The sequence below is a fragment of the Plectropomus leopardus genome, chromosome 7 (genome assembly GCF_026936395.1).
Source record: "Plectropomus leopardus strain MGB_pleo_1.0 chromosome 7, ASM2693639v1, whole genome shotgun sequence".
In the NCBI taxonomy this organism is placed as follows: domain Eukaryota; kingdom Metazoa; phylum Chordata; class Actinopteri; order Perciformes; family Serranidae; genus Plectropomus; species Plectropomus leopardus.
In genome coordinates, this window is record NC_142182.1 from 34,224,665 (window position 1) to 34,248,626 (window position 23,962).

At 39.4% G+C, this 23,962-nt stretch overlaps 1 protein-coding gene across 1 annotated transcript in view; it reads right to left on the minus strand.

Annotated features, from left to right (window-relative positions):
• Positions 1–20,844, minus strand: part of roraa (RAR-related orphan receptor A, paralog a) — a 251,931-nt gene extending 231,087 nt beyond the window's left edge. The window contains exon 1 of the mRNA XM_042495631.2: positions 20,517–20,844. Coding sequence (XP_042351565.1) covers positions 20,517–20,670 — 154 coding nt within the window. The 5' untranslated portion in view covers positions 20,671–20,844. The remainder of the gene's footprint in view (positions 1–20,516) is intronic.
• Between the last annotated feature and the right edge of the window lie 3,118 nt (positions 20,845–23,962).

Genomic DNA, 23,962 nt, shown 5'->3' on the forward strand with positions numbered 1-23,962 from the left:
AGGTTTCCTCTGCTCTGAGACGCTGGGGACGTGTCCACTGAAGGTTCTGAGCTAAAGCCCATGTAAAGCTACAGACTCTCATTAGCAGCTTACCCAGCAACAAAGCACACACACTAGGCTTGATCGGTATCACCATATTATGGAATAACAGGGTATTTAGAAATCCCAAAGGAATAATTTTTAATACTGTCATAAATACAGGCGCTCCCCTTTCCTTTTCAACTCACTGCATGTAGTGCACAGCACGCACCACCAAAGCTTCGTCTCTGGTCCCTACTGGTGGAACATGCAACTGAGTTGAAAGACACAGCAACACCTAGTGGTGGAGGGAGAAGTTACAGGACTGTAAACAGCTGGCAGCCAGCAACAGCAGAGAGACACTGGGGGAAAAAGGCATGTTTTTTTTTCTAATTCAGAAAATGAAGGATTTACTTTAACCAACCTGAAGCAAGTGAATGGTTGAAAGTGGACTAACTTACTAGATTACTAACAAGAGTAACTAAGGCTTGTGTGAGTTTTATTTTATTTATGTCAGTTTTGAATGAAGTGTGTTTTATGATGAGCCTCGCCAGTCTTACGTGACTGAGAGAAAGTTGGGTTCAAAAGTGTACAGTTGCATTTCTCTGTTTAATAAGAAGAACAGCTGTGGGAATATTACTTGTGAGAAATGTACATCATAGTACATCAATAGTTCTTAACATGTTATGAGTTTCTTGCATGTATTTATTAGTCTATTAGTCACTCCCTGAGTGGGTTTGCTTTGTGACATTTAGGACAGTTGTTCATTGATGTAATTATTAGACTGAAAGAGCTAATAGAGCTTGTTGAATGTAGCGGACTCACCACTTGAGCCTCATTCCCACTGCACAAAAAACCCACTAACATCTGGCTTTTTAATAGACTTTACAGTAGTCACAGGTATGTATCGCTTTCAGCTCTGATCAGCATTGATGGAAACACAACACCCGGGTGAACATGCTAATTTCACCTCCTCAACCAGCAAGATGCCACCACTAATTACTGTCTGTCTCCTCCTAACCAGCCCTAAAACATTAATCCAAATAAGTCTGCGCACCCACAGAAAGGTATGACACATACCCTCCAGGCCTACTACAGTGCCATGTACACAGCTCTGCTCTACTTGCAATAGAAAAGCAGTCTATAGCTTATTTTTTGTGGAAAAACCCTGCATGCACGTGCTAATTTTGGTGGGAAAGTGGTACTGCAAACAGCGGATGAATGAGACAACAGTTTTAACGGGGGGAGAGGTTGTTAAGTTTGGCCTCAGTATGTCATCGAGCCAACATTCAATCCTGCCCAAAACATAAAACACACAAAAATGGTGAAAAACAGTTCAACTGTGTAACTCTACAATGCAGCACTGTGCATGTCACATTTTAATATTAGTATTTTTTTAAATGTATAATTTGTTTAGAAAGATATCTCTAGCTCATCTAAGTGTAGGTGTCTTTAAAGAAATACCACTTTTAAGACTTCCTCTTTTCTTTCGGTAGATGCTCTTGTCATCCTGCTTGCTTTGTGTATATTTCTCAACTATAGAGGATTAACAGCCTGTAAAAGTATGCAAACTGTCAAGGGGCCCAATTCTGCTTATTTTGTTATTACAGACCTCCCGGTTCTAAGTTGTGTTAAGAATACATCTCCTCAAGCCTGCTGCTGGAGTCCTTCTCATACAACTGAACAGTAAAAATACCTTACCTTACATAAAACATAAACTGGGGGGATTTAATTGTTTCTCTCTTTGTGTGACATCATAGTGCATTTTAGCCGGCCATTACATGAGTCAACAGACAATCAGCTTGTTTATATTAATGTAATGTAGCCTTTAGTGTGTCCTCAACCATATTGATATCTATCGCACTTTCTATACTCTCATGTTCACTCTACACAACACTACAGTACTACTCTTTATCAGAGGAGGTACAAAAAAGTAAAAAGCCAAATCTCTTTTGTCTTTTGTTATTTCCAGCCCAACACAGTGCTGAAAATGTCGCTATTGCAACACTTTCTCCATATGCCTCCAGACATCATCAAAAGACTATTTTTACTTTTTATTGGTAAATCATCAACTTTTATTTGAAAGTAAAACAAATGACAGACGTTTCAGCCCCTTGGCGCACCATCATGTGGGCAGGACAGCAAAGCCAGGCAGCCTGACGAATGCCCAGCCAAGGCAAGCTGGAGGGAAGTAAAAGACACTCCTCCTCAAACGGGCCCGTCGGCTTTCAAAGAAGCAGCCATTAGTGAGTGCTCATCAAGCGGGAGCAGGGGCCCGTCCATTCCCCTGGTGAAGCAGAGCAAACGGCAGGCCACAATGCCTCTACAGGAGGAGGGGAGGCGGAGGACTACAGAGATGAGCCCTGGACCCAGTGGTGTTTCCGAGCGGAGTCAAGCCGCACGTCCCCGGCACACTCAATTCCCAGCCCAACTGTCACTGCTGGCACTCAATTCAGCCCCTTCAAGCACATAATCTGTGCTCGTATGGCTGTTAAACACCACACACTCTGGTCCTTCACTCATCCCGTGCCATGGTATTGTTGTGTCTGCCGTCTTTCTGTCTATTATTGAGCCATTAAAGGATCTGGATGGCGAACCATTTCTCAGCATATGTTATCTTGATCAGCGACAAGACAACTCAAGAACAATAGATTCCTTGCACATTTCAAAACTGATCATTTTGTGCGCCAGAGGTAATAGAGGAAATATCACTAGATGTATATCTATTGTGTGCTTTGGAGCGTGGTGTAGCCAGCGCAATCATTTGCTCGCCGGTTCATGCGGCGAGGGGAGCGGTGCGCAGGGAACAGGTGAGATAGCCGACTGAGATTCCTGCAAGTTGGAGGGAGAATCGTTGCATTAATCTGAGCGAAACACAGTGGGGTCTAAGGTGGCACGGTGCCATGCCGGAGATTCCCACTTACGGCCATCTCTCCCGATGACAGAGCGATAATGTCACATGGGTCCAGGTGAGCGAAAAATGGCAGTCTGCTTGATGCTCAGCCGGCTGCTTTAATTGGCTAAAACAAAGTAATTTGAGAGCGGTATGGGGGGCACGAGGGGGTAAATGATGGGACAGAAGGTCATTGCTTCTCTTTTACTCTGCTGTGTGCCATCCACCAACACTCCCAGCATGTGCTACAGTTAATATTGAGATCTATTATACACTAGCCTTTCACCATCTGCTTCGCACACTGAGAACCAGTGCTGCACACCTTGTTATTGAATAAAAAAAAAATAAAAAAACAGAAAATGTGTTTTGCTGCATTGTATGTCTGTTTGAGGATGTTGCAGCATACTTTGATTTGTGGGGATCATAAGACACTCAGATGTTACTGATGGGTGGTGAATTACAACAAATGATGTAATAGCATCAAAAGAGCTTTTAAAGTACAGAGCAGAGTATTAACAACATGCCCTCTGTATCCATATGGTGCAGTAAGAGCAGGAAACAAGCAAGCATGATGCCAATATGACGAGTGTTCTTTGGATTCTACACTTCAAAACAGGGGTAATACCATAATATTTAGAACAAGAAAAACTGTTGTACTTTTAGTTATACACATATTATAATATAGTGCTATAACTCAGCACCTTTTAAATCCTTCATGTTTCTGTACAGTAGGTGGATTTCCAATACAGATTTGCTTAAAACTTCAGCAATATTTTCTAAATGTCGGTAAAACACAGTTGCGAGATGACTGCATTTCCACTGAGTGATGTTATGCGACTTCTCCTCTTACAACATTCCAAGAAACATGGTGATGGATGTTCAAAACATCAGCAGCTTTATTTCTATTGCAGCCACTGCACTAGCTGTCATTATTTCCAATCAAAGGCCATGTAGGCGTGTTTTCGGATAATGACAATGGAGAGGCGAGCCCCTTATCCGTGGGAGCGGCCACGTATCAGTTTGTCTATTAACTCATTGAGTGCGAGCCCTATTATATAATGGAAAGTGGCTTGTGCCAGCTTTTCTCGCCATTTTGAGTCATCTTTCAAGACCCACAGAATATTTAGTACAAAGACTCTGAAAACACTGAATAGCTCAAATGAAAGAAGAAACTCTCCTTTTCATCATGGAAAAAATGTTTGTTTGCACCTTGTTCCATTCTTGATTTATCTGAAGTTGAGTTAAGCTAGTTTTATCAAAAAGACCACTTTTTTCTAAAAAGCTGAGAAAAAACTGGCCACATGATCCTCTCCGTTTTTTGGGGGGCATTTTATGCCAATATTGAATTGATGTAGCTTTGTTGCTGTAGTTTCGAATCACCTCTGTACAGATCGCTCTGCTCTCTGATCCCGGCTACTCCACTTCATGCTACATGCTACAAATCCCAGCAGCCCCAAAAGTACACACAGGGAGCGTGAGAGCGCCCCCTTATGCCAGCTGCCAAAAACACACTTTGACGTATATATATGTCAATGGCATTGAAGCGTTGGCTTTTGAATGATGTATATATACGTCAATGGCACTCAATGAGTTAATCATTGGGAAGAAGCTTGGGAAAATCAGTTTGAAAACTTAAGCTCATTCCAAATATTAATCCAGTATAACGAGTACTTCTTATGACATACTTGAGCATTTTCTAGTGTTACCAGGATACTGGACTTTCTGTCTTTATTACCACATCTGGAAAAATATCAATACTCTTTACCATTAATTTGCATAGAGGCCATTTTATTAAAAGCTAAAAATACCAAACCTATAAGATGAAAACAATAACTTTCCTTTTTTTGTTTTATTTTTTTTGGTAAGTGACAGAGAACAGCAGACCGACTGTAGTAAACATCAACAATTTGAGAAAGAAGTAAAGGGCAGCTGGTACAGGTGTATCATTACTGTGAAAAATGATCATTGAAAATGTTTCAAATGTTTTGAACTGCAATTTACCAATGAACTGATGTATTTGACAACACCAACATCTGTAGATATCCAATAAAGATGCAGTATATTCGTACTTAATCAAAACACTGTAAATATTTTATCCCCCCTAATCACACTTTAAACAGTGTTTCCTGATGTACATTTCTCACAAGTGCTATTCTATTACAGTCAGTTTTCCCCTCATGATATTTTATCAAGACCTCCAAAACTGAAAAAGTGACAGAAACAACAGGTCATAACGAAAGGTGCTGTACTGCAGACATGTGTCCGATATAAAACCATGTGAGCAGACAGCATTTCATTAACACTTGTGTATCTTTGTGTGTGTGTGTGTGTGTGTGTGTGTGTGTGTGTGTGTGTGTGTGACCGTGTGTGCATTCAGGCATGTGTCTGTCTCTGAGCGTGCATTCAAGCGTGCACAGTGTGTGTGTGTGTGTGTGTGTGTGTGAGCTTGTTTGAGTGTGTTGAGATACATGATGCACCTGTGTTAAACAAATGACCCCCATGCCTGTGTGGGTTTCTCCCAGGTGTGGCTGATGCATGGATCATGTGGTGCAGAGTGCTCGGGGCCACATTGGCTCAATCGTCCTGGGATCATCTCTGAATGTGGCCCCCAAATTTGCATCGAGTGAAGGAACGGTTCACCTCCTCACTACAGCCTTGGATGTGTCTGAGGTGCAGGGGAGGAGTGTGCTAGACCAACCCCCTGCAGGCAGAATCAGGTGTTATCTGTCTGACTGGGGACACCACCATCAATCTCTCCTGTCCACTTTCCTTTGCCCAGAATCAAATCAGCGCAGGGTAATACATCTGCGCTGACGACGTGCAGACAAGATAAGCAATCGAGTATGCCAAAATTTTGCCAAGTTTGCCTGATGTGTGAAAGAAGTAGTGATAAGGAATTCATCACCATATGCAACTGGTTTCCACCACCATACTGTGATCAAATGAGAAACCGCTGCATAAACGCATGCACTAGGGGAAATCAGTTCAGAGCGGCATGTCTAACTACAAAACAAACCCACACAAGAAACACACGTAGCAGCTTTCACAATACAAAATAAGGCAAGTGTACCAGGAGCCAAGGAAGCGGGGTAAGAAAAAGGGAACTTTGAAGTCTGACCGCTGAAGGGATAAAAGATTTTGAATGGCGGTTTGTTTTGCAAGCAGATAATACAAAAGAGAACTCTATTTCCACATCTATAAGCACATATTTCACTAATTTATGAAGCCATTTAAGCCCCTGTATTGTCAACAACACAGTTCTGCAAATGTTTCACAATAAAATGCCTTGTGTCAACACCTGATGGGATACTGTCAACTGAGACGTCAGAGGACTTTTATTTTGAAACAGAAGCAGGGAAGTTTGAGTAAAACAAATATGGTTGTATTTCCTCATCTCTGTGACAGATAAAGACATTGAAACTGCCATTAAAGGTGGTATAGAGTCGGTATAATTATCAAAAAGCCATTTTCACTGTCTATTTCTACTGACAGCTGTACGCAGCATGCGGAAAAAATTGGCAAGCCACCGTTTCTCTAGATGTGCCACAGCTGACAAGCAGCTGAGACATGCTTGACCAGCACTGCTCATGCAGGCGGTGTGGCTGCTCTGACTTAACACTTAACACGTGCATTGAAAAAAAACAAGAGGTTCCGCGACACTCACACACTCCTCACGCAGGCAGAGTGTTCCAGGCCTAACCAAAGGGTATATGTTTCAATAGCGCTCCTAATGAACCATCCGGTTCCAAAAATATCATATTAATACAGGGCGGCACATGTTGTAAGTATGGTAGGCGGCCACAAATAAATGTATGTGTGGAAAACCCTATGAAATTACAGCCAGAGCAACAACAAACCAGCGGCAAAGTTGTTAGAAGTCAAATAACAGCTTTTTGAAAGTAACCGATAAGCTTTGTTCAGCAGAAGAATCAGGTTTCAGGTGGATCATATGCACTGGCAATGAATGCAGCTAAAACTGATTGACTAAAATACATAAAGAAAACCAACACTTTGTGCAACTGGTTCAGTTTGTATTGTCTTTGCTCACATACCTGTACTGCCCTTCAAGGTCTAGTGTTATGCACCACATTATTTTCCATTTACAGCCTACTACTTCCCATATAACATTTCATATATAACAGAACAGAAATCAACATTTCCTCCGACTGCAGCACTTACAACACACAGATGTACCGCATCCTCGAAGGCCAGTGACTCAATGTGTCTCTTATATGATGTTTTAGAATCAAATCTGTCCTGGAACACGTTGACAAAAGCATGTTTTTCAACGTTAACGGTCCAGAACAGCATTTCAACATTTGAGTTTTATTCTATATTTAATCTGTTAAAAAAATATGAACGGAAAAAAGCCTTTTATCTATCTTGCGTATAGACTACCCTTACTTTATTCTTACATCAATTACTAGTCTGTTTCACTTCCATGGGTCATTCAAAATTCAGCAGTTATGCTTTTAACTGATTCAAACAGACTAAATAACATCACTGGAGCACTGCTCTCTGTCTCTAGTTACCTGTTATGTGAAGAATTGATCTGAAGATTTCACCTATTGCTTTTACAAGCACAGTGAGGTTTGGCCCCGAGCTATACTGCAGACCTTGAAGCCCCCTGTGAGCTCGCCTGCAGCCTCAGATACTCCTCCCGGCTGTTGCAAAATGTTTCTGTACTTGAGACAAAAGATGACCGGCTATTACTTCAAGCTTAGGTGTTAAGTGTTAAATCACTTGAGGATCATTTTGATCTCTCCTAGTTTTAGAAGATGTCTTTTGTCCGAATGTTGCCCTACAATAAAAGCTCCAAAGTCAAAGTAACAAGTGCACTTTCTTGTAATTAATCTGCAAGACAAGGCTTATTATGCCTTGGGCCACTAGGCGGCAGGGAGTTGAACAGGCGACACAGCACAGGGATGATCTGAAAGTCGACCAAAAAGATGTACAAAAGAGCAGGAGGGGACGAGGGAGGTGAAAAACCTCTGTTGACACCTGGTCTGTATGATAATCTGATCTGTGTATGATGGCTCGGAGTTTGAAAGGCACTTTGTCCAATTAGAAGTGTGCAGCAAATTTCCACCTGCCCCTGACAGAGATGAAGTGGCTCTTTCAGAAGACGCTGTGGCACCGAGCCAGCGAAGAGAGCCCAAACACCGCAAGTGGAGCAAGCAGAAATTAATGAGCATCACAAGCTACACTTGTTTAACACAAGATGACATCGAATGAATATTCTCTCAGTTAAACTGTTTCATACTATATTTCAATTACTCAAACCACAACAAAGGCAGAATGAAATAAGTGTATAATGAGAGTAAGTTGATAAAGGTTTTTTGCCTGCAGTAATTCGAAAAGTAGATGCCTCTCATTTTTTAAAGATTTGTGTTGCATTTTTATTAACCTGCCACTTCTGCAAAGTACTCTCCTTTACTTACTTATAATCCAAATACCTGTTAGTCATCCATAACATTCATAATATATAAAATAAATTTATGCTCTTAACTGTTGCAGTACTTTGCCTTTATTTTTTTTCTCTTAATATGTTTATTCTAGGCAATAATTACAATATATTGGGGAAACATCTCCCAGTCCAATATTCTTTTTTTTCTTTTAATTTATTTTACCTTTTTAATTTATGTTTTATTTATTTCATTTTAACTTATCTGTGATTTTATTGCTTTTATTGCTTCTGTTGTTGTTGCTGTTGGTTTATTACTTTGTAATATTTTATATTGACATTTTACGTCTTGCATCTTGCATTATGTTCCTTGGTTTTAATTTTATTCTGACTCTACCCTAGTTTCTTCTTGATGGTGTTCAGTCGCGCTGCTGGCTTCCCATTGTTGTATCACCATCTATGTATCCCATTTGTGCTTTGCTTTGTTTCTTAAAGTACTCTGTAAACTCTGTTTTCAAAGGTGTTATATAAATAAAGGTATTATTACTATTATTGAAATATGCACAAAATGTGCTCAAAATGTGCCCCTTGCTGATATAATATCAATTATTTGAATTTATTTAAAAAATGTAAAGAAAAAAAATTGCTATGCTTTCAAAAGCAAACACCACTATCCAAAATTGTTATTAGCTAATGTCATTATGATCATAAATAAACTTTCCAGATTGCCACTATTATTACTACTATTATTACTATTATTATTACTACTGGTTCTAAATTACTTTATCGTAATTTGAGTGTAACGTGGGCTATTTCACTGTCAGCAGTTCTTGAATAGTGTAAGTATTTTTTTTTTTTAAATGTCATAGTTTGTATTTTTCCCATGCAGTCCCCTAAAATGGCACTCAATCATCGAAACTTTGAGAGCCCCAGATCTAAGATTTCTTTTTCACAATGCTCTAAAATGGCCACTTTAGCTGTAATTTTTCAAAACTTCTCCTAGGGAAAATTCCACTCAGACCACATAGATGCTTGGGTCGCAGAAAGTGGAGATTTAGGCCACATTTAGACGAGAACGGCCCTACTGGAAAAGCACTCTTTCTTTTGTGTTTAAAAAAAAAAATCTGTGTTCATATGATAACATTATGAGAACGACCCTCGTGTACATGGATCCGCAAAAACATCCAAAAACACTGTAGTACGCATGCCAGGCCGATAGCTGGCGATGTAAATTTGTAATCACACACCATAGAAGAACACCACGCACAAGCGCAAGTGCGACCGTCACGTCACCGTTTTCACAGGATCTGCACATCATCAGTTTACATGGCAACAGAAGGGGTGGCGTTTTCAGAAAATGACACTCTGGAACCTGGTTTCAAAAATTAACATTTTCAGGCCCCTAACATGCCATAGTCGTTTGAACAAAAGGCCAGGCCACAACACTACTAAACATTTCATGCAAGAACCGTTGCCATGTAAACGGTCCCTTAGAGCCCCCCCACCCCCCATGTTAAATAGGTGATTACGCACCTGTGTTTATTGTATGTTTACAAACACCAAAGCAGACTGCTTGTGAGTTAAAAACCTACTTGGTAATAAATCCTATTCTAATGACAGTAAATTAAATAGTTAAAAGTGGAAAAATAAATTGAGTTTTGCACATTAACATAACTTGAAAGCAACAGGAATTGTGTGCTAAGAAAATCTCTTGTACTTCTAAGTTCACAGTTCAGTGTGTAAGGAACGTCTGCATGATGTGCCACTATCAACATCAACCAGAGGCCTTCATCTTCCTATTTCTGTATGTCTATTTCTGTCTGTCACATAAAAATAGGCTTTTAACAACCCAGCATGGCGTTAATTATTGCCTCTTAAGCACTGCATTAGTAAAATAAAGCTGCAAATATTGATTGATCAGACAGCTGATATTTGTCAGTGAATGAGAGCAGGATTCGTGTAGCATACATGGCGAAGAGTGACTCTGTCTTTCAATCACTGTCAGAAAGCAGCACAGCGGCAGCATTGCTGCATTGATTGAGCCCCATCGTGCCACACTCTGTCTTAGTACGCCTCCTAAAGCAATCAATCCACAGACACGCGAGAACCAAATATTCATTAGTGACTTATTCATATTCAAAAGCTGCCTTTTGAAACTAACAAAAGAGCCGAATTGTGTTTGACAGGCACATTACAATGATTCTATGACACACTGTGTGAGGCATGAACAATCAGTGATCATCTTCTATTATTTCGCGCAGAAAAAGATTGTGTGCATTATTGTCGTCTGCCAAATGAGAACAACTGTACAAACAGCTCCAAAAAAGATTATAGTGTTGTGATGTTACACTGTGAAACAAATACAAACGGATTCTTTGATTTCACAAATAATTCTACGCTCAGATTGGTTTAAAATGACACAAAGGTCAGTGAAAATATTCGTATTTGGACAACACACAGACTAGTATGAGACGTTTCAATAAGAAGAAGCTAATAGTTTCACACAGAGTGATTCAACATGATTAATACTTATGGGTATTGTTTAAGTACTCCAGCCCATTGGCCCTCTGTAACTGGCAAAAAATAGAGAGGAAGATGGGCTGCGATGTTAATAATTAGTTGGTTCTGCACTCAAAAAAATTCTGTCCAACCTCACCAGATTTTAATCAAAGGCTGAAAATAGTAGCTGATTGTAATCGGCACTCAGAAGTCACCAGGGGTGTTTGAAGAGCCCGTCAAGCCTGAGAGTGGAGCTAATTCGATTAAGTGGCGGCAGTACCTGGAGGGGACGGATCTGTATCTTTCCCTTTTTTATTTATGAGATTAAGTTGCGCTTGTTATTCCAATATAAATAATCAAGCCAACAGAAATGACACTGATTTTCAAGTCGTTTTATCTCCCTTGTCTCCAAAAGTTTTTTGTTTATTTCAGGTGACAAATAAACTTTGTTGAGTAATACTCCACCGGTACTGATGTAACGGAAATAACGGCAGAGGATGTGATATGCACCTTCCTCAGTATTATTACCTTACCCTGTGTGATAGAAGCGATGGGGGGAAAAAAAATCAAAGCACTCGAGAAAAAAAAGTGATCTGCTCCTGCAACTTCATTATTTATAATATTTGTTCAATTTGAAGATGGTTTTGTGCAAATGAAAAACAAAAAACTTCACATGTGGTGAAATAATGATGCAGAGACTAATGATGCCAGACTGATGCGCTTGAAACAAGACCAATAGTTTCAGCAATTCCTGAGACCACTTTCTCTAATCTCGACTATTCTGGTATATTTAATACATCCTGAGAACACGTGTGAAGACATTGTTACATTATAATCACTCTGAGGAGAAAGCACACGGATTCTTCTGCCTTGCTACTGTTCCTCATCTATGCCAGACACATTTCAATTTTCATCTCAGCCTAATGTCGTAGTCTGACACTCCACAGTCCTTCAAATGGAGCTGCCGTGAGGGCCATTTAGCCTTCAGAAAGCAAGATAAATAATGGTTAAGAGGCTCTTGAGGTGTGCCGTTTGACTAACATACTTTAGATTTTACAACGTTACCTCTTCCTGTTTTAAAGCACATGCACAAGGTCTGGGAGGACCTCCGCAGCCGGGGGATCATCCAGTGTTCAGCACATGTCAGCGCTCTGCAGCCTGCGTGAAACCGTAAAGGCTCTGTGGTAATATTTTTTTTAATAAGCAGACACTCATGTCCACATGACTTGATGTAAAGCAGCATGAACATGTGTATGAAGGCACGGTGCTGACGGTTACAGACAGTACGTTTACATTAGAAAAAGTAGAATTACTGTGTTAGTCCAAGAAAGACTGGACTTTTAAAATACAAGTAAACATATTAGTGCCATTAAAATCAGACTAAACTAAATTTCTCAAAATCAGACCAACACACCCAGATAATGCGACTGAAGTCGAGCTATTCCGTCATGTAAACACCTCAGTCTGACTTTAACTGAACTCTTTGTTCTGCGCGTGCTCCAAGTCGCCACGCCGGACTCCCTCCGTGGTTAGGGACTGTTCATTACTTATGAGGAGGGAAGGGGTGCTAAAAAACAGGTCAGGCATTTTTTTTAAATGTAAGCACTGAAGAGGGACTTGTGCTTTTGATTTTGTCTTAGGTAAGGGAGATACAACTTGAAAAGGTAGTATCTTATATTTATTTTATATAAAACAGTCACACCCCAGCTACCCTCCTCCTCTGATAAAATACAGTCCCACAACACCAGCATGGAAGCTAAGCGACGTCCTGCTGTGAACGGGCGCACAGCAAAACATACTTTAGCCATCTTAAAAAAACATTTTTAAAAAGCAATATCTCTTTAAGTGTACACTATATTTGAATATTTGTTTCTCTTTCGCAACAGCTGATGGAGGCAGCAGTAAAGCAGAAACTCTGCCATTTGGTGGAGTAAATAGTATTTTTTTTCATTAGTCTGGTGATTTCAATATAACTGCTTCAAATCCCTGTCGGTACGGGCTGTCTTACAGCAAGGTAAAACACTGAAAATATTCTAAATATAGCGTAGATTACACTTTAACTTACATGGACTTTTCTAGGTGGCTTAAAACTAATCAATGAAGGCAGAGTTTGCTCGAGTTGATCATATGTACGTGATGTGACAGTTTTCTACCCCAAAATTATTGTAAATGACCATTGTGATTGTGATGCGTTGTTTATCATAGACTGTATAAATAACATAGGTTTACTGCAACTAACTGAACGGTGCATATCTCCACCTGCTGTGGCCAAGTCTGAAATAATTTTGTCAATAAATGGATTCTCCCCCGGCGCTTGTATACTGGGACAAGGACAGTAGTCCAATTAAATGGCCTAATCGAGGTATAACTTTAGCTCCACAACACTGCATGTAAACATACTGTGAGATACTGCTGGTCAAAGTTCCTGACTGAGTGCTGGGGTATTCAGTGCGAAGGGCTTACCTAGCTTGCCCCCTCCACACTGCTAGAGATGTGAAAGGCTTGGCACTTTATGCGACATAAGAATCCCTCTGAGTGATCCTTTAGACCCCTCTCACCACCTCTCTCCCTCCAGGCCTCTTCTGAGGGGCCCTGCTTCATATCAGAGAGGCACAGAGCAGCGAGGAGCCAAGCAGCACCAGTACTTAGGTCACAGTGTGCCACATTAAATTTAGACTCCTTTAACACCCTCCAATAATGCATCTGGAGTATTTCCGGTCATTACTATTCAGACGTTTTCTATCTAAGATACAAACTTCTGTAAATGGGCCATAGATCTGAGCTGTCGTTCACCACAGGAGATTTCACATCAAATCTGGTGTCTGTCACCAGCTGAAACTTCCTCGCCAGCCCCAGTTAAGCCACTGGTGATTCAAACTCCAAAATAAACTGTCCCACAAGGGTAAAACTTTAGGATTTGGTCTAGGGTAAGTTTGACATTTCTAAACTTTTTTTTAAATTAATATAGTCTATTAAGGCTTGCAGTGAGTTGCCTTCAGTGTACACCCCATAGACCTAAGAACTGACTTAACAGGTTACCAAAAAAAAATGCAGCTACACCAGAACGTTTGTGCAATGGATTCTTGTACTTTTTCAGACCATTGCACTTTTTTTTCTGCATCCAGAGCGTATCCTGAGCTGTGTAATGAAGTGTTTTGTAATATGTCAGCACCAATTAACAACTTGCGTAACAATTGCACTTAAGGAAAAAAAAGCCCTGAACTGATCGAAAGCACAAGCACTCAAACAACTTAAACCTTGAACCTTGGTGAACTGGGTTTCTGCATTACATTAGGGGTGCCAGAGAATATATGACGGAATATGAGATACATGCATATATATTTCAGCATGGGAAACTTTAAAGCTATTGGTGCAGATGTTTAGGCTTATAGCAGGAATCAGGGGTCAAGTGTTGAACGTCTTGTTAGTTTCCTACAATAAAATCAACCCGGTCCTTTCTTGCAGCATCCCTCTAATCAAAAACATTCCACTTAACAGCATCACAGGTCACTACATGATTTGTCGTTCATATATTATAAATTAGACATCATATTCAAATAATAATTACAAAAAATACATATTAATGTGGCATTGATACACCAAATAAAACCAAAGGGGTTAAACACCCAGAGATCTTGCTGACGAAGTTCAAAACATTCAAATGTCTCCTATTTAAGTATATAAAGCACCAAAAATATTTAGCTTAAAAGGTCCCAGAACATGCCCGTGTGTGTGTAATTTTAAAGTTTGGCCTGTTTCCGAAAACCAGGAGGGACTTCATTTAAATATTTGAATATAATGAGTTTAAAAGTAAATTTGAGCCATTTATATCACAACAAAGACACTTTAGAAAATTCAAACCAAGTTTCTAGCAAGAGACAGCCAAACATGCCTCTCTGATGTGTATGACTCTAGCCGAGTTAGCTTTATAACAAAGGTACACTTTAAAATCAAAGATCACTTTTCATGCAACAGAACTGTTACATATACTCAACGCAGCAGCAAAAACTTTAAAAACCTTACGGAAAATAATTAATTTAGGACCACAAACATATCTAAAAAATACATAAGCTAAGGCTGGAGAACATATCAATATTATATAGATACCATATATGAGACTAGATATCTTCTTACATTTCTACATTTCATATCTTAATATTATGTCTTTTCCTGGTTTTTAAGGCTGCAGTACAGTCAAGTGATGTAACTGATGTGAAAAACGTTCATTTTTGTACCATTTTCTGCGTCTTTGTTGATTAGTGTAAAGCCTATTTTATTATTGTTACTTCTCGTACTGAATGTGTTGTGGTGGTCATGTTCAAGTTTTTTTTATTTATTTAACACAAACCTATCATGGGACCAAAGATGGAAATTAGCCTCTGGCTATAATCTTGCATATATCCATGTAAATGCTCATTATTATGCCCTGTCCCATATTTTAAATAAATAAATTGAAAAAAATGTATGAACAAACCAGACCAGCTGTTGTTTTATTTGCTTTTACCATTTCGGAAATATATCCACATTGCTGATGATTATTTATTAAAAATCTCATTGGGTAAATATTTTATGAAAGCACCAATAGCCAAGCCTGCAATATCATCACAATATTGATATCAAGTAGTTGTTCAGAAATATTGTGATATTTTGATTTTTTTCTTAACGCCCAGCCCTAACATACACATATTTTTGGAACAAGTTGATAGATAGCAAAACAGTCAGCTGAGGGAAACTGTAAAAAAAAGAGACCTAAAAAAGATCTAAAAAAGTAATAAGCAATTTATAGCACTTCACAAATAATTATTTTACATTATTTTATTTCTTTACACATTTTGTGACTTGTTATTTTGAACTGACAGCGAGAAGGAAAAGAGCCTCAACCTGACATGATAAAATCTCAATCAGTGCTCATTTTACTACTAATCCTGGTGTTATGCTGACGTTCACGGGTACATCCTCCTTAGATAAGTGCCAGCCGCCCAAATGTAATTTGACCTTTGAAGCTCATAAAAACAGATCCTTTTTTCTCTAAAGGTGGCGGTGCCAAAGTCTAAACTGAGAGCAGATGTCACTGTCTGTGTAGCAGCTCAGAAGAAATAATGTTTATCTTTTTTCAGTTGCTGTTGGTCTGCAGAGAACTTGATGTGAATAGATCAAATACTGAGCTCTGACTTCAATGGGCTGATTATTAACATTTAACAATGTTAAGTGTCTGACAGGTACCAATAAAAGACCTCATGATATTATCACCTCAGCCACATTTAAGGGTTGAAAGCACAGGAGGACTGAAACTCGATATTGTGTTACAGGCAGCCAGCCAGAAAAAAAAAAGAGACACCTAATGGAGTTCCTCTCCCGGATCTGTCCGAGCTGAAGGCTCAGCTATAAGCCTATACCTGTATCTTCATGCTCTCCAGCGGGCAGGGAGCCCTAATTCATTGAATTTGAGAATGCCACTGCCTCAATAATGTTGCTGTCCACTCGAGTGGCGTGCAAGCTCCCGTGCCAACTTGGGGCTTTCTGAGATTTTGTGTAAAAACCTTTTTTTTTTTAAAGCCTCTGCAACCTCATCCGTCTTGTGTCAACAACAACTGAATAAATGCTGCCATTCTAGCCGAGAGCTCTCGTTTCGCTGCCCAAAAATAAAACTGACGAACGAAAAGTCTGGTTGCGTGTTCATTAGGAGGAGTGTTTTTATGCTGTGCTTTTTTAGCGACTAAAACTGAAGTGACAGGTAAGATTTTCTTTGCACAATGGAGGATTTTAAAAAAATAATCTCAAAAACTACTGAGCTTCTATACAAATGTGACATAATAGGTTGAAACTGGTATTTAATATGAAATGATGAAAAGAGATTCACTCTAGATATGACACTGAGGCATGTTAATAAGTTGCACTGTAGTATTTTCCACTGTGAGAAACCACACTTCACCTGGTGACAACTTTCACAATCTAAAAAGCAACACTATGTTTTCAGTTCTTGCTCCTTTATGAGGACCAATCAATTCCACCTCTTTCTCCCAAACGAAGGAACACGATGTTGAGATGACTCACTGTTGCCGTCAATGAAAAGAACGAACATGCGTGCGGTGAGAAAACAAGTGGTCACTGTCATTCAGCGCACTACAACACTCACACGCGTTGAAACAAACTCGTGTTCTGAGGGGATCCAGGACACCGGAGCTCTTATCAGATCTGTGGCTTCAGCTCCCCTGTGCAACTGTGAGGTTCCAAGCCTCTGCAGAGACCATGACCTTATATAACCAAGCTATTAATATTGATTGTTTCCAAATTTGCGAAGCGAGGGATCTTGCAATATGAAAATAACACCCTTTCTTCTTTCCCGTAATGATATCCACAGCCCTCCAAGGCCTGTTCTCTGACCCACTCAAGTCTTACAGCAGAGCTTCTGCTGAAGTAAGCCCTTTCTACTTAAAAGGTATTAGCACTCAGGGTTAAAACAGTAAATGCTCTGCATGCAGGATAAGAAATGTGCATCCTCAGAAAGTCTAATACAGCTGGTGTAAAGAGGGAAACTGCGCCTGAGCGAGCGACTGCCGCCTTTCAGATGTTGGTTTCTGTGGCTGGCCTGAAAAGTCTCAGCGTGGAGCTGTAATCCGAAAAAATGTCTTACAAGACTGTAACACGACGGTGAGCCTTTTTTTTTTTTATTGTTTTTTTTTTTGAGTAATCCTGCACTGAACTTTGCCAATGCAATAAACCAGCTGTGGTTACCTCTTATTAGAACACTTGCACTTTTACATGTATGCTTTTTTTTTAACCCTTTGAGACCAAATTGGCTTATGTCTTTCAAAAAAGGCACTGAGCAACTTATGAAGAAATGACCTAAATATTAGCAAAAACATTGTGAAAGTATAAGAAAACTACATGAAAAATAGAAGAAAAAACAGTTTAAAAAAAAAACAACCCCAAAAGGTGCTTAAAAATCATAATAATTCTGTAAAATGATTTAACATATATAATCATGATAATTCTATAAATACACATTTTTGGACAATTTTCCAAATTGTTGTTAAAAGTTATTTTCCAAATCTTCTAATTTCTTGCAATTTGCAGAACAGTTCTTGTCAAGTAGCTCAGTGCCCTTTTTCCTCATGTTTTCGCATAAAAACATAGCAATCTGCTCAGTTTCTGAAGGTTTAAATACTTGTGAAGGTGTCTGAATGCAGCACAAGAAAAATGATGGTGATCTAGGTTGAGAACAGTGAAACATGCTACGGTGTCTTTATGAAACTTTTCTTCTACTCTCATGCAAGGTGAACATATATATTAAAAAATAATCTGCTTTGTAGGCGCAGTTGAGTGTCTTTTAAAACAAATATAAGGCAACTGCTGCAGTATTTTAATGCCTTGTAAACACTGGCAAGAGTATAGATTAGACGGCAGACCGCAATAGGTTGCCGTTACTATATAACTGCATCAGAGCAACAGATGGCAACTTACTGATTCTGGAAGATAAGATTAAAAATTAATTACCCTGCGGTAAAAATGGAGCATGCATCCTGTATGACGGGTGACACATATGAACTACACAGAAAACTGGCTTTTTTTTAAGCATGGGAAGAAGACAATGAGCAACAAAGGCAGAAATGACCCAAAATTTAGGGAGAAGTTAGTAAAAAGAAAAAGAAAATTACCTGGAAATTAGGGTTTTTTCCCAAAGAAAGTTAAAAAACACCAGTAAGGAAAAGACCATGAAAAGTGCTTTAAAAATTATAATAATTTTGTAACATAATTTTAAATATATAATTAGGATCAATTTAATTTTTTTTCCTACCTATTTCCCCCCCTAAGTATTTTGCCTAAGCTTTTTTTTTTTTTAAATAATTTTCCAAATCTATTCAATTCTTGCACTTTATGGAACATTTCTGACCAAGTTGCTCATTGCCTTTTTTCCTATGTTTTTGAAAGAAATCTATTTGCTCAGAGTTCACAGGCTTACAATCTTTTGAAAGGCGTCTGAACGCAGAGCAAGAAAAATGATGTTGCTCCAGGTTTCAAAGGGTTAAACATACTACAATAACTGAATATAGGACTTTAATCACAACCCATTTCAGATAAATGTTGATTCACACTAAGTTTTTAAAAGTTCTCCAAACTTTTCTTCAAGCCTTCGGCTGCTAATGCTTTCTAACAATCCTCCTTGTTCTTTGCACAAAGGTCAAAATAAAGTTTGAGTGCAGGGAAACTCCTTTAAAGCTGCAGAGGTTGTCCCACTGAACATGTGTTTTTTTTCACCCATTCAGCATTACATAACAGACCGAAGGCGTTCTTTTTCCTGTCTTTCTCTTTCCCAGACGCACTTTAATCCTGTGCATAAAAGGGTGGGGTGAATATGGGTCAGCAGGTTAGGAGTGTCTCAAAGTCAGACTTGCGAAAAAAAGAAATCAATCCACGAAGCCTCCCAACTACCTGTCTTTGCCCCGCTATTACATAAGTGCTCCGGCTGTGCCAACCCACAAAGTCACACAGTTTCCCTTCACTGCCGTGTGTATAAATACACGCTCAAGAAGTGCTGTGATTTATTTTTTTCTTTTCTAATTAAAACATCAGTGGTTTTCACGGGGAGTGGAGGTTGGACTCTTGTATAAAGTGAAAAAGATCTGCGTTGATGATTTCTGCTCTCAGTTGCGCGCCTCTGTTTATGGCTAAACCTGTTACATAACCAGCTTACATTCCACATTCACCATATCACACTCTAAATATACCCGTGCGCACAGGAAGAGCGCGCGCACACAAAAAACCCCACCGTTCAAGTGAATTAATTGTCACATGGCTCGCCTCACTTGTCATGTCACACACACGGAGTGTGCTTGCAAAGAATCAGCAGAGAAATCAGGGATTTCTTTGAACTTGGATGAGCCCGGTTAGCCTGTGCTGGAGACAGCCGAGAGGGGGTGTGGTTAAATACTGTCTGTACTGTACAACATGGACGGGACGTGGTGGGTAAATCATGTAAAAATGAACTCGTCCTTAGCAGCAATGCAGACTTTTGACGGGCTAATTGATATCACAGGCCAGTGGAGTAATTCATTGTGTCATCATGGTGTCGCATGCAGCGCCTTCATGCTTGCAACAGTGTTTGAAAGCAGATTCCAGCTGCTGGGGCGTCTTTTTTTGCACACTGGAATAGCCTAAAATCTTAGCAAGGAGATGTAAAAAAAAAAAAAAAAAATCCAGCCAGACGGCGCTGTGTGCTGTGTGAGGAATAGTGGAGGACACGTCCCTACAAAGGAGAATGATCGATAAACTAGCCCACAGTTCCCCCTCCAAAAAAGTTCACTTTTGACACTTTGACTATATCGCGTTGGAGCGGACAGGTTGGCCATTTTTTTGGCACCGACAGAAGCTCCCGTTGGTCAATTTTAAGTTGTAATTGATTTCGCTTGCAGTCAGAGTAAATGTGACATCTGTGACCGTATCACCCCCCCTATGATTTGAGCTGTCAGTGGAGCCTGAAAAGCAGCAACACACACCGAGGCACTAATTCCAGCCGAACGCATAAAAGCGAAAACAGAAAAGCCATCTATCTCCCCCGTGCTTGGATTTAAGACAGCGTGCAGTTATTTATGGGGAGGCGATTTCATTCATTTTGAAGTTTGATTTGGAAAAATAATCCGCGATCGGGGTTTATTTCTCACACAGTGAAATTTAAAAGAAAGCGAACCACGGTCCGCTTACCTCTGTTGGTGCTTGAGCAGGTCTGCCTTCGAACCGGGGCTGGATGGTCCGCTTTCCGGAGCGTCTCCAGGTTTACCGGGGTTTCCCTGACCGGGGTAGCCGGCTCCGAGGCGCTGTTGCCCGGGTCGCTCGCTGGATCTGGAGGGGAGTCCATGTTGAATTTCAGATTCACTGTTTAACTACCGCTAGTACTTGAAACTAATTCTACGCGATCTGTGAGCTCCGGCACTACGTCTTGCTATCTAATTTAGACTAGAAGTAAGAAATGAGAAATGCGAGTGTGTCTGGAGGTGGGTGTGTAGGTTTGATTGTCCACTAGCAGCGCTAGTGAGAGCTCCAGTCATGCACACTGGAAAGGGAGAGGTTGTCAATAGCCGAAGAATAGATGTAGGCCTGAAAGTAATCCACGCTGATCGACCCTGCGCAGATTTACATGGGGATGGCAATATTTTCTTACTGTCTAATCTTCATCAACAGTTTCATACATATGTGTATTATCTCACCTACAAGTTTGGGAAATTATGATCACACTGCATGTAGGCTGCTGCTGAATTTGACACTGAAAACTGGGCAAACAATGTCTAGATACACAACAATGACATTTGCATCATCTCATGATATATATCAAACTGCAAATAATGAAATTCATCGACATGAAAAGTACAGCTTTTGTGGTTATTTTACTTTAATCATAATCTGCAAAAGCTAAATATGGCCACTAATATGCACATCATGATATGGCATTATAAATATGCAATGCTTGCAAGTCGACCCTGTGCAGTTTTACAAGGAAATGGCAATATTTTATAATTGTCTAACCTTCATCAGCACAGTTATACATCTGTGTATTATCCCACCTACAAGTTGGGGAAATAGTGATAACACTGCGGGCTGCTGCTTAATTTGACACTGAAAGCTGGGCAAAAAAATGTCTGAATCTATCATACTGCAAATAATGAAATCATTCACGTGGAAACTGCAGCTTTTGTAGTTGTTATTTTCCTTAAATCCTAACTCGCAAAAGCGTAAATGGCCATTACCATGCACATCAACATATTGCATTATCAATATGCAATTTTTGCAAGTTCACAGTCAAAAGCTGTGGAGGTGCAGAAATGATTTACTGCTATACAGTGAATGTTATTACTGGCTGCAGGTTACAGCACTCTGCATGAGCTAAATCACAAGACAACTTTCATGTCAGAGAATCCAAACAAGGACTCTTCATTATGTTTGTCATCATCAGCATCATCTCCACCGTCCTATGGGAGGAGCGGAGTGCACTACTGAGAACTCTACCCAAAGTGTTTATTTTGTATTTTTTATTTTAAAAAGGCCTCTCACACATTAACCTGAGAGTCTCCGCTCTGCTCTGATTAAAAGTTTCACACAGGCAGCAGTTTAGAGAGCTTTAAGATATAATGGCGCGTGCAGCTGGCATCAAAACGTCACTCTGGCAACCGGCATCCGCGCGCCGCTTGTTGCGCAGCAATTACAAACACCACGCTCTCTGCATGTGATCAGCGGGCGAGCTGCGAGGCGGAAACCCCGCCTCTTTCAGGAGGTGCACGTGGACTTTGACATGGTCCTGCCCTCCCAGTGCAGAGCCACACTGCTGATAGACAGGTCAGTGATAACACAAAAAGCACTATACCCACAACTCATAACCTTATAAAGTAATTTAATCACAGAAGGAATATCTCTTTAAACACTACATATATGTAAAATGTGCTTGTATATTAATATTCATAAGGATGACTTTACAAGGTCTTTTTTATCTTCAAGAAAGTTGAGGGTCTTCAGGAGATCTTCAAGAAAATTACCATCATTAACACAATAGTGTATCCTCTTGATGACTATATTTGGTAGAAACTAATATGCCTGCCTTAACACATAAATCAAGTTAATTAACAGGTTTGAAAATACAGAAAGTATACACTATCTTTACTTCACTTGCCTTTTTCAAAGTTCATGGAGTGTCTGCACAATAGGCCTGCGTGTTGCAGCAATACCGGTTTCTTAGTATTCTATGGTATGAAAATTAATGGTTATATTGCGTATATGCTATTCTATGGCAATGGAAAACGTTCCGACCAGACAGGGACTCTCACTTTCTTTCTGCACATCTTCCATTTAAAAAGGGTCATTTTTAAATGATGATGATGATGATGATGATGATGATGATGATGATGATGATAATTATTATTATTAATTAGCATTATTATTATTATTATTCAGTATATCACAATATTTTCGGACACAGTAGTCACACCATGAAAATCTCATACCGATGCATCTCATACCGATGCATCCCTAGCACCTAATATGATAATTTATATGATAGTGATGATGATAATTTATACAGCCCTATGCCATACTACTGCTTTCATTCATAAAGATAAGATAACTGACATGTAAAGCATAAAAGATGACCTATGTTTTGGTTCTGTCATGAACTAAACATGGTCACAACAATACACTGTAAGAATTTGGCTGTAAAACTTCAGCCAAATTCTAAAAGTAATGTAGTTTTTCCACAACACAGTAAAACACTGTAAATTTTGATACTATCTTGGAGCCAATATTTCACTGTAAATCTCACATTTCACATGCAATATTCTGTAGAATACTGTCATATATAAATGGTAATATACTGTGAAAGTAAAATAAAGGTATGCTGTCAATTACAGTAGTTTAGTGCAGTTCTACAGAAAACTTACAGTTACAGTGCACACATAAACAACATTGTATCTGACTGCATCCACATCCAGCAGCTGTGGTACATGACTGCAACATTGGGGATGTGCATGACTGGTTAATTTTTCTATTAACCTTTGTTACCCTCGTTTTTCAGCAAGACAAATACTAGCCAGAAAAATCTAATCTATTATCAAAATTATCATTGTATGTGGTTGTGTTCACTCACTGAAATGCCATCGTAATAATCAAGTTCTTTCCCTAAAAATGTCTTTTCAATAAATGTTATTGCTTAACTTTGTGTTGAGTGAGGTTGTTTTTCATGCTTTGTAATGTGTCATGCTCATGGTGCAAAATAGCACAAATTTCAGTGGCATTTAAATGCAATGTGGTTATTCAAGAATGTGATTGAGGATTTCAAATGGCTATTATGATGTGTGCAATATGTTTGTGGACAATGTTCACCCTTTTCGATTAAAATGTGCTTAATTCAGACTGCATTGCGAGCGTTTGTTTTACTTTTAGACCAGTCAACTACTCTGAGTTAAATTTCAAGATGAGTTAGTGGTTATCATCCCTATACAACAAGTTGTCAATGACAGTCATATACTTTTAGCAGAGTCTTGCTGATTGTCATTTCATCTTGTCCTTTATTTGGATTTAGCATCTTAGATTTGGTCTCTTTTTGTGCAGCTTTTGTAAATGGTGTTGACTTTTCATTTATTTGTTTGTTTCAAGCTGGATAACGC